Source organism: Sus scrofa, chromosome 6, assembly GCF_000003025.6.
Source record: "Sus scrofa isolate TJ Tabasco breed Duroc chromosome 6, Sscrofa11.1, whole genome shotgun sequence".
In the NCBI taxonomy this organism is placed as follows: Eukaryota; Metazoa; Chordata; class Mammalia; order Artiodactyla; family Suidae; genus Sus; species Sus scrofa.
In genome coordinates, this window is record NC_010448.4 from 105,414,173 (window position 1) to 105,425,551 (window position 11,379).

At 48.2% G+C, this 11,379-nt stretch overlaps 1 protein-coding gene and 1 long non-coding RNA gene across 5 annotated transcripts; one reads left to right on the top strand and one right to left on the bottom strand.

Moving 5' to 3' along the window:
* Positions 456-8,122, bottom strand: ADCYAP1 (adenylate cyclase activating polypeptide 1). 3 transcript variants are annotated; one of them, XM_005665307.3, is made up of 5 exons: positions 7,420-8,122; positions 6,988-7,108; positions 4,730-4,861; positions 4,195-4,293; positions 456-3,127 (listed from the first exon to the last, which is right to left on the bottom strand). In XM_005665307.3, the coding sequence occupies exons 2-5, from the start codon at positions 7,095-7,097 to the stop codon at positions 2,938-2,940; spliced, it is 531 nt and encodes a 176-aa protein (XP_005665364.1). In that variant the 5' UTR covers positions 7,098-7,108; positions 7,420-8,122; the 3' UTR covers positions 456-2,937.
* Positions 4,162-10,392, top strand: LOC102165393. Of its 2 annotated transcripts, none has more exons than XR_002345050.1 (4): positions 4,162-4,259; positions 6,426-6,495; positions 6,826-7,021; positions 8,111-10,392. It is a non-coding gene; the product is annotated as an uncharacterized LOC102165393 (long non-coding RNA). The 2 variants fall into 2 exon arrangements; XR_002345051.1 differs by lacking the exon at positions 4,162-4,259 and adding an exon at positions 4,796-4,891.

Sequence of the window (11,379 nt, forward strand, 5' to 3'; positions counted from 1 at the left end):
CCAAAGTTAAGTCATTTTTATACAAAACTTTATAGAGACCAATTTAGTCTGCAGAGTTACTTATAAAATAACAATGTTAGATTGCTATTTTAGAAGTGTAACTACTACCCAGGTACTAGCTCCCACCACTGGATAGCAACTTTCTAAATACTGAGCAACGTATTTGCACACTACGGGATGGAAATTAATCTAAATTGAGCATCCTATAAAGGTTCCAACATCTGTGACTACTTAGGAGCTTAATATCTTAGGCATCTCCATTTGAATAGCTACTTTAAATTTTTAGTCGAATTCAGTAACCCATCAAGCAGATATTACAGTTTATGAAAAATACATGGATGATTAGATATATATTTCAGACATGAAAAATCTTATGGTTGGTAAAGAAAATATAATACTTTAAGAGATTTTAGTTATTTCCTGAATGTCTTTTTTTCTCCACACATTAGACGAAGTTGCATTGTTTACAAAAATTTATTCATACAAATTTTACACACTTTATATAACAGTTATCAAAGTCCTAGTTATAGATATCATGTGTGTAATAATACTTGGGTAAGATGTTTTTATAATCAGTTGCACACAAAATAAGAGCTTCAAGACTAATATCTACCTAAATTATCACTGTATCATAAATCTGCTCCAGGATAGTAAGGCTCTTGGCATTTCTAAAAAGTATACAAAAGATTAAACTGGGTGATCACTGTAAATGCTTGCAACTAGCCACAGGAACACTATATTAGACTCATAAAGAAAAGGTTAACTAGAGCCCTATTTCACCACTAACAGCTGACACAAATACAGAAAACTCTGCCCATTATCCAAGAAACAAATAATTAAGACTAAAATGCAAGCCGATGTGTTGCAGCATTGTAGGGCCACTAAATAGCCATCTGTGATTCGTGGCGATTTAAAAGGCGAAGAAAGGCACTAAAGCTGCAAACTGCATCCCGTATCACACTGCCTGAAGAGACTGCAGAATTAAAGAAAGATTGATCCCGTGCACAGGACTCAGGCATAGATTGAAATGCCTCTGTGCTTTCACTATTTGCCTTGTGACTTCCTGGCAGCCTCCAGCCCGCCTGGGAATGCAAATCCAAGTCTGTTTTCTTTGATTTACGACTTCATACTGACCAAATCCGTAAAGGAAAAGGAAACATCCTTTAAACTTTACAATCTAATGTTTAATATTTTCTTGGCTTCCCCCCCCCCCCGAAAGAATTTGTGACTGGAATTTGAGAGTTTGGCTGGCTGCTTTGCCTGCTGTTCTTGATCTGGTTGCTGGGTGAAGGTTCTTTTGTTTATAGAAATTACTTGACAGGTTCAAGGAATTGATAAGAAACAGACATGCTTTCTGTAGCCAAGAAAGAATACAAGGGACAGTCTCAGGGCCTGTTGGAGCTTGCTTACCTCACTCTTGACCACAAATATAAGATAGTACTCATACATATGAAGATGAGGTTTAAATGATTTATCAGTTAGTACAACTGAGCAACATATGAACACTACACATTCTAATATGACAAAGTTTGGTTTTATGAAATCAATTTTACTAAGCAATAAGCCATAATGTAGAAAAATACATTTTACCTACAAACTCAATCAACAAGAAACAGAAGGTTCATATTTAGCGCATAATTACTTGGTGGTAACTACATAGGGGTTCCTACTCTTTACAATAAGTGCTAGTATCAAACAACAATAAAGTTAAAGAAGCATTCACAAGTTTAAGAGAAGTGAATGAAAAAATGGTAAACGGTACTTTACAGTGTGAGAGGGTAGGAAAGAGGAGTCTTCAGAAAACCAGGAAAGAAAAGGGTGGCTCCTATGGGAGCAAGGTTCAAAGGAGAGGACCCTGGCCGTTTCACAAGATGAGAAGCATGGACAGCACTGGAGAAAAACACATTGTACTTTGCATCCAGTTCCAATACCCAGCATCCAAAGTCAGGCAGGCAGGGGACCTAAGGTGGGACTGGATTACCCCCAGCTCCCAGACCTGGGGCAGCCCCAAGCCAGTCGTCTCCAGGGTCCCCCTCCTATTGCCCTGTGCTCTGCCTCTTCCAATATACCTGCATTTTCTTCACTTTGTTCTAATCACCCTAACTTTAGGATATTGGGGTCCCTGGAAGTAAAGAAAAGGGAGCTTCTTATTTGTCTCCTTGTACACCCCTCCACTCCTCCCCCAGGGAGTGATATAGAGTCTGGGGAGAAGCACAATTTGGATCCAGCTGTTGTTTTATCAGGAGAACCTCCTTCTGGGCTAAGAGTCTGAAGAGAGATAAATACACATAAAAATAGAATCAAAGAAAGCAGAAGTATTGGAATTGCCACCCAGCGAGGGGGATGGATAGTGCCTAGTTGAATTCAGCTGGGATGGAAGCAGACTGCCCCAGAGACTCACTGGGAAAGAGTGCCCTTCAGCAATTCTCCCAAATCATTACCTCAAAATCTCCCTGGAGCAGGGCATCACTGTCTATGTACAGTAGCAAATGGTCAGTATTAATATCTTCAGGCCTGTCGTGGATAAAAATACTATCCTTTTAATCCCAGTTTACAAAAATAGGAGTAATATTCAAAACAATGATTGTCTATTTTTCTATTTATTTTATATAAAAACAAACAGCTCAGGCGAATTTCAATCCTTTTGCACACTTTGTATGAACTGCTCTCTATTATATATATTCTTAATATATATTTGTTATATATATATCTATATATCTCAATATCAATAATTGGTCCACAAAGTATATCTGTGCATTCTCTAGTGCTTTGTAAAAAGAAAAACAATATTATTATCAAAATATTCATTTAATGGCTTTACTTCATACATAAATACATGTTTGGATAGAACACATGAGCGATGACTGTTCAGTCAGTTGGGTAAATGACTTTTCATTGTGTCAGGGTTGTATACACAGGGTAGCTGGTGTCTCATCGCTACAAATACGCTATTCGGCGTCCTTTGTTTTTAACCCTTTGTTTATACCTTTTCCCTAGGACGGCCGCCAAGTATTTCTTAACAGCCATTTGTTTCCGATAGCGGCTGTAGCTGTCCGTGAAGATTCCGTCCGAGTGGCGCTTGGAGAGGGGCTCCGAGTCATCTTCCGCTCCTCCGTCGAGGTTCCCCCTGCAAGGTAAGGGGTCGGGAAGAGGGTGGCGGGCGGGAGACACGGATTGAATAGCTGAGGGGAGCAGGCTGACCCCACCCCACGAGGGAGGAGGCGGGGTCCCACCGCCTCGCTCCACCAGGCAGCAGCAGGAGGGGGGGAGCGATGGGAACCTCTCATTCCCCCTCCCCATCTAGGATTTGGGGCACCAAGTCCTTACTACAGGAGCCCCGGGTGGAGGTGTGGGCCAAAAGCAAGCGATTTAAGCCTAACCTCTCTCTAATAGCTGCCCCCTGAGATTGACCATCCGTGCTTTTGCCCTCAATTGTGCTGTTCCCGTCATCCCCCGCCCCCCATAGAGAAAATAACCAAAGAGCCCTAAATGCCACGTTGGCTACTGCTGCGGAGTTTACACCGATCCCGCAATTCCTAGTCAGACATGAGCACTCCTCTCCAGCACGCTAAGTTGAAAAACGTGATAATAATATAAGTCGACAGGCTATAGGCAATATTTTTTCATGGCATGAATTATTCATTGCTGAAAATGTAATCTGTCGTCCCATGGGCTTTATTAAAACGTTGCCTTCTGCAGAGAGATGCTCCGCGCAAGCCCTATGCGCTGGGTTTGTTTGGCACAAGCAAAAACTGTTTCCTTAAATGTCTAAATTTGAGGAGTTGTTTGTTTCTATTTGAATTTACAGTGAAAGAAATATGACGAACGAAAAAGTCATGCTTTGAGGATGTTCTAGCCATCGTCCCATGAAGGTTTTGAAGGCTAGTGGAGAGGGGACTTTTTTTTTAATTATTCAAAACGGATCAGCCTCCCCGGTTTAACTGCCACTTCCCTTCCTCTTCCCATTTCCGAGCTTTCTGGCTAAACTTAAGGCGAGAACTCCGAACCTTCGCCTGAAGTAGCGGAACTGACCTCCGAAGACCCTGCGGCGCAGACGCACCTTCGGCCCCAAGTGTACGCACGGACGTAGAAGCTGCGCCGCCCGCCCCACGCGCACTATCACCGACATTCACCCCGGTGCGCGCGCGCCGCGCGCGCGATCACGCGCCGGTTAACTCTTTCGCAAACTCTTACCCCACGCTCTTGGCCATGAGCGTCTGCAGGTATTTCCTGGCGGACAGCTGGTCCAGCACCTTGCGGTAGGCCTTGTTAAGGATCCCGTGGGCGACATCTCTAATAGGAAGGCAAAGTGCGCGCCCGTCCGGGGTCACTGACTCTGTCCCAAGTGGCAGCCCCAGGCCCAAAGCTGGACATGCACGCCCCTCGGTGCTCCGGGAGACTGACTTGGGGCGGGGGCAGTTGGGGGGAGGACTTCAGAGGCAAGGTACTCCGGAATTACTCTTGGAATGTTCCCGTTAGTAACTGCCGGGACCGCAGGTGTGGAGGCCGGCCGGGGCGCGCACTCACGGCCACTTCTTGGGCTACAGACCTTTCAATCCCACTCATCCTTATGTCCATACAGACCGGCCCGCTAACTTTCTATCACTCTCGTGGGTACCAGCCCGGAAGAAGAAAGACTTGAGGGTTTTTTAAAAAAGAACCTACTGGATGGGCCACCCCCGCCTGTCCCGCCCTCTCAGTCCAGGTGCAGCGCGGGGCGTAGCGGTACCTTTCTTCCGCTGGGTAGTAGAGCGCGTAGGCGTCGCGCAGCGTGGAGGCGGGGCCCCCCACCCCAGGCGGGTCCGAGTCATAGAAGTCCTGCAGCGGGTTTCCGTCCTCGTCGTACGCCTCGTCCTCCGGCCTGCCAGAGTAGCCGGGGGCAGAAGGAGTGGTCAGTACACGTCCGTCCCGGTCTCTGCAGGGCCGAAAACCCCAAAGGCCCCACGATTTTCCTTCTTCCTAAAGATGCCCCTCGGAGAACTGCCTCTTCCTCTAGGGCATGGCGGGGGTAGAGGTATGAGAAGAAAGCTAGACTCAGCAGAAATTCCCACTCCTCTCGAGGGGAAGTGTCGCCCCGCCCGGGTCCGAGCCTCCAGTGGCACTGGGAAGCCCATGCATCTCCGCCGGCCTCATACCCCTGACCACCGAGGAGGACCGCTCCACTGCTAGCCTGGCTCTTGAACTTCCCCCACAAGCAGCTGCGGGCGGGGGCTAAAACGGCCCTAGGAGATGAGACGCTGGCCACGCGAAGACCAGATGGGGGAGGCCCGGAGCCAGATAGGATGGATGGATGGGAAGTCCGGCGGCCAACGCCGGCAGCCACCCCCACCCAGCCTCCGAGCCCAGGGGAGCCCTTCCCCGCGCAGATGTAGGTCACGGAGAACCTCCGGCTTCTATTTTGGGCGGGAGAGGATCTGGCAGGAACATGAATAATAGATGCCCCTAAACTTAGCCTTTTGGGCAGCAGCTCATTCTGTGGCTAGTCCGCGCCCTCCGGTGCTTCTCGCCCAGAGAAAGTGACAGGCACACGGGACTTTGAAAATAGCTGGGGGTGAAATGGGACTTTTAAGTCCAGTACGTAAATAGTTCGCACTAATCTGTTAGCGGTGGCCAGACCGCATCTCAACCTCGAGGCCAAGGGAACGGGTCAACGGGGGACTGACAGCAAACAGGAACGCAGCGATCTCGCTGTAACCCTAGCCTACAGCCTCAATCCCTGACATAGAACCCGAAAGGTGGGTTAAAATAGAAAACCACCTCGCTTTCGGCCGCTTTAGAGATTCAGAAAGCGGCCAAGACAAGTAGCGCTCGTTAGGAGGGTTCATCAGTCATACGTCCCTGAAGAGGTAAGGGCAAAGCCAGCACACGACTGCGCCCGCCCCACACCCAGCCTTTACTCGGCGACACGCCTCTCTGCCCTGGCCCGGCTGCCCGGTGTCTTTCTGGGTACTTCCACCCCTGCCCAGGTGCTTAGAATACTAATACCGAAGCCAGAACCCGCCTCTCCGGCTAAATTAATGGTCACAGACCCCTAAGGCAAGCATTCTTAGGCGCGGCTCGGAGGAGCAGCTTTGCAGGCAAAACGCGCGTCCTAGCCGCCAGGAGCCCGGTGCACCTCTGAGCGCCGCTGCTGCGCTGCGCCGCGAGCTTCCACTCTCTAGCCGACAGGCCCGGGACTCTGGGACTGCGGCGGGGAACCCGGGCAGCGCTGACCGATTAGAGACCAGGAATGAAGAAAAAAATAAGCCAGGGTTACTCCATCCTGGGGTAGGCAGGGTTGCCTTCCCGTACAGCCTGCCAATTTGCTTTCTTTTCCTCCTTCCTTGCTCCGTTTCATCTGTATTTCCCCCTCCCTCATCCTTGTTTTTCCTTCTCTCAAATCACTTCTTTTCAACTCTACGCGGCCAACACTACCCCTCTTCAAGGCTCAAAATGCAGTTGGAAAACCTATCACTTGAGAGAAAGCTCTTCTAGCGGAAAAGAATTCGAATCGAGGTAAGAGGGAGAGGAGAGGATAAAGAAGGAGACACCGCCCCGATAGTCCGAAACATGCTGTAACAAAGCAAAGTCCACGGAAGCCTTAGTCTCAACCCCGCAACCTGGCTCCGGGAGCCCGAAGTTCTCCTTACTCAAGCTGAGAATAGGGAAAAGAAGTCAAGTTCGGGGGCCCTGCCCTGCCCCCACTCCCGCGGGCGGGGCTGGGGGAGGGGAGATTTCAACACCTCACGAAGTGCGCTCCCTCCACCCTGGCCCCTCGGCAGCGGCGGGCTGGGGGAGGGGTACCCAGCCCTAGCGGAGCCTGACGCGGTCCTCCCGCTGAACCAGGGCTGGGACCCGCCGCCGGACCCAGGCTGGCGGCGGTGCAATGGGGGCGCGTAGGGGAGATGATCGTAGCCGGGACCGAGGAACTGCAAGAGGGCGACCACGACGAAGTGTCGAGGGAAGAGACGCCCCAGTCCCAGCGTAGCCGAGGTGGCTGGCACCTACCTGATCCCAGGGAATCGGAGTCCCGCGGCGGCAGGTGAGCAGTAGACGCTGCTGTGCATTATTATCCCGTAGACCAGCAGAGCCAGCCTTGCTCCGCTACACATGATCATTCTGCGCAGGACTGGAAAGAGGGCACCTAGCAGTTAGAACGCCCCTGGCCTTCCACCCTCCAACCCCTAGAAACTCTCCAGAACTGGGGGAGGGACAGAACTCACCTCCCGGTGTTGAATATGGCTTAATGGTAGCCAGGGAGCCTTGCCACTTCCCTCTCGCTATAGTTAGAAAATACGCATGTATATGCCCAGTGCCCAATAACTCGCCAGATCTGGGCGAAGGAAAGCTAACTCGTACCCTGATGCTAGCGAAAGAATTAGCAGTCAAGGGACTTGTTTGGTTTGGTAAGATTTTTCCCCCTTACCCTTCAACTCTTACCGCTGCTAGGAGAGGGTTTGCTGCCAAGTAGGACGGCGGGCAAAGGGCTTCTCCAAGTTTCTGCGCTGGAGTCACAAACCAAGGGACATCACCGTCTGGTGTTAGTATCTAAGCAGAAGCCGCAGGAACGAGCAGGAGCAGCAGGAGGAGCTGAAGGACTTGTTTGCTGAGGCCGGTATTCTGTTCAAAAGTTTGTAGACGCTCAGAACTAGGAGAGAGCGTGACACCGAGAGAAGGGGGCGAGGAGAGAGATGTGGAAGGAAGAAAGAGGAGGAGGCGAGCTAAGTGGGGGTAGGGGAGAAAGTGGCCTTAAGTCCACCCAGAGAAAGAAGTAGTAGGGAAAGTCGTAGAAGGAGAAGAAAGAAGGAGGGCCGCGGCAAAGCCGGCGTCTGTGGGAGCCGCCCGGTCAAGCAGCTGCGAGAGTCCGCAGCGCCTTCTCTGCTCAGAGATTCCTCTGGCTGCGTCTGAAGCTGCGGCTGCTTCTGCTGCTGCCGGTGGTTACAGAGGTGACCGGCCCTCTGCTCCTATTTATATGTGCAGTTAGCAGAAATCTATCCGACCATGGTTTTAGAAGAGGCTTCCTTGTCAACATCTGTCTGCCTATGGCCTTTAAGTACAGAATATTTTGTTGCACTGTTGCGCTCCGATTTTTATTCATGGAATGACTTCCTCTTTTTTTTTTTTTTTTCAGTCACGTAATGATCGGGTATCAGAAAAAGACGTCAGCATCCTAGTCCCTCAAGGAACATATTAACTATTCTGTGCTGTCCTCTTGGATGATAAGATCCGGAGTCATCGACTTCTCATAAACACCTTTCACTCATACAATACAATTTTAAAGAAGTTTAATTATTTTGATGTTTTTCAATTTTACCCATTTCTCAAGAATGAGTAAAGAATTCATAGAATTCTGAGAATGGTGAAAATCGTGTTTTTAACTGTGTCCTTCTTACTTCTTTTTGCTTTTTCAAGCCCCAACAATCAGAGCTCTGGTCTCTGGTATTAAGCGCCATCAAGGTCTCCTATTAATAAATTTAATTTAGCTCTCCTAATTTCTTGCGTATGTTCTTTTAGATAGACAATTAAATGTGGAAGTCGTTTTGTTTTTAAAGGGAAGTCTTGGAGGATTTTCAGTAAATCGCTAATGAGTCTGGCTGTCTTGACAGTCTGGCCCTGAGCAGATTGATTAGAGTTAAAGCTGCATCCTGAGAGCGGCCTGTGGAGCTGTCCAGGCTTGGAGTGCTGAACTCTTTGATCGCAGATGTTGTAAACATTGAAAATTGCCATTAGTTTAATTTTTCACCAGAGCCTCTAAATCTGAAGATTTAGTAGTGATGTCCTTAATGTGGCAATTCATTGTCCAAGCCCCCCTGCCGTTCAGATATGTTCCTTCCTTGCAGTGTCCACGAATGTCCTTAATGGTGAGCATTGCCTGACCCTCTTTTCACTCTCTGAGTAAAGAACATTTTGTGTCTTCCCTTAATCTTGGCTTTGGGAATCTCTAGATGGCCTGTTGGGGTATCTTCACACTTTCTGTGGCTCTTTCTAATTTTAAACACTGAAACTGTGAAATTGTATTTTCCACAAAAACTGAAGTTTTAAGAATTTGGGAGTAAAGAAATGCTTTCCCCCTTTATTTGCAACTTGAGTTCTGTTTGGGGAAATACCGACAGATTGGGAAAGCATGAGGATTCCCAGTACAAATTCACTTGCTGATGGTTTCTAACAGGAATCCTTTCATTGAGGATGGTTAATTTTTTTTTAATTGAAAATGACCTGGAAAGAGGAAAGCAATAAAGGAAGACCACATCCACCCCCCAAGGCTTTCCAAGCCCTGAGGTTATTTAAGAAGATTCGTAAGTTTCTACTCCAGTAAGAGAAACGCTGGTCTATTTCTTTTAAAAAGGAAACAGAGCCATCAATAACCATTAGTGTGCATTTTAATTATTTGGATCTTAAAAATTAGAGGAAATGGCAATTTAGTGGGAGTATTTCCTGTTACTATGATTTAGATCTAACATTTAAACAAGCTATCTGCATGCTTTTTCTAAGATAAAATTATAATGCTTCTCATTCTCAATGCCTTTCCCGCTCTCTTATTTGAGATTTAATACTTCCTCCAAGAAGACAAAGTTTTGCTTCGTCCTGGCCATGAATGCACCAGAAATGACCACTTCCTCTGAGTTCATTCCTGAGGATGCTCCAGATTGCCTATCTGCAATAAAGATTTAAACACCTCAACATGGAGATGTATCTCTTTGTCTCCACTGCATATGTTCACTGACTTATGTTGGAGTATTTACATGCCTGTGTTCAGCGTTCAGCTCTGCCTCTGGAGTAAGCTCACACACAAAAAAAGCTGGGGTTGAACACGACCAGATAATCAAGCAGAGAGAGCTTTCTTACAAAAGCGCCCAAAGCTATTACCGACTGTGGCTTTCCTGTCTTCCGCCTCGCTTCACGTCAAAGGTGAACCCGATTAAAATCCTTACTCTTTTCTCCCACGCGAATTCTGAAATGAGTTCCATCTGTAGAAATATTTGAAAATTTCCAAGACTCCTTGTACAAATTCATTACTCAACTTTAGTAAAGGGAGCCACCATGTGGGGAGTTTGTTGACTTCATGGCTTATTAGAGGGGGATAATCACAAACACCATTAATTTTGTGAGGAGGATGATGGAACTGCTTGCTCTATCAACCCCCGAATCTGAACTACGTCTCTGGTTTACAAAGGCTGCGCCCCTCGACTCTTCTCAGCACGTGCACTATGAGTGAGGATCTCAGGGGCCTGCACGTCAGAATCACCTGCCTCGAGGCCAGAACCCATTCACTGAAGTTAAAGACTAAGCAGAGAATTTAATTTGAGATTACTGAACTCCAAAGAAAGCAAGCTTCCAAGACCTATGCATTGCTCAGCACAATCCAAAAACCCACCCAGCTGCCTAAGGGAATGGAACCCGAGTCCCATAGAACTATCTGGCCACTGGCCTTCTCGATTAGGTGAGTTTGGTGTCCCATGAGCAAGGATGCTATCCTGTTAATGAAAGTTCTGGTCCTGGAGTTCCCGTCGTGGCTCGTGGAAACGAATCTGACTGGGAACCATGGGGTTGCAGGTTTGATCCCTGGCTTAGCTCAGGGGGTTAAGGATCCAGCGCTGCTTTGAGGTGTGGTGTAGGTCACAGACGCGGCTCGGATCTGGCGTTGCTGTGGTTGTGTTGAATCCCAGCAGCTGTATCTCCGATTAGACTATCCCCCCCTTGGCCAGCCTGGGAACCTCCATTTGCCGCGGGTGCGGATCCAAAAAAAAAAAAAAGAAAGAAAGAAAGAAAAAAGGAAAAAAAAGTTCTGACCCTGGATGAGGAAAGAGAGGAACTAGAAGCTGAGGACCGGCCCGATTCAAAAATCTGAAGCTGCGCCCCTGCCTCGACAGACCCTTGGCTTGAGCGCAGGCCCTTTCTGCTCTGTATTCCACCGAGGGGAATATGGGGTGAACGATGTCTCAAAGACGAAACTACACTCAAGTGCCCTCAGAATGGTAATTTGCTTCTAACCTCAGAGGCATTCTAACTGGAGCGCGTTAACGCTGCTTTCAAGGAGCCTTTGTGTCTGGAGGCTTGGAGGAGGGGGAGGGGGAAGGCGCGCATCAGGCTGAAAGGCCAAACTAGAGAGGCCTGGCCTCCCTGCAGCGCAAGCTGACAGGGGATACCGGTGAGGGTCGCTCGAGATACCGAGGCGGCAGATCTGGACTTGTTCACTCAATACAAATGCAAATGAGAAAGATACCTGACAATGACACTGGAAGAGGAGGGAGGGAATGAAGAAAGGACCCAAGAGTTAGCGCTTCCTATTTACTGATAACCCAAAGAAATTTCAAGTGTCCTTTCCCACAGCCCCACCCACTCACCCCCAATGTTCAACAGAAATCCCAGGAGCAAAGTTTCTTTCCCGACCGTGGAACC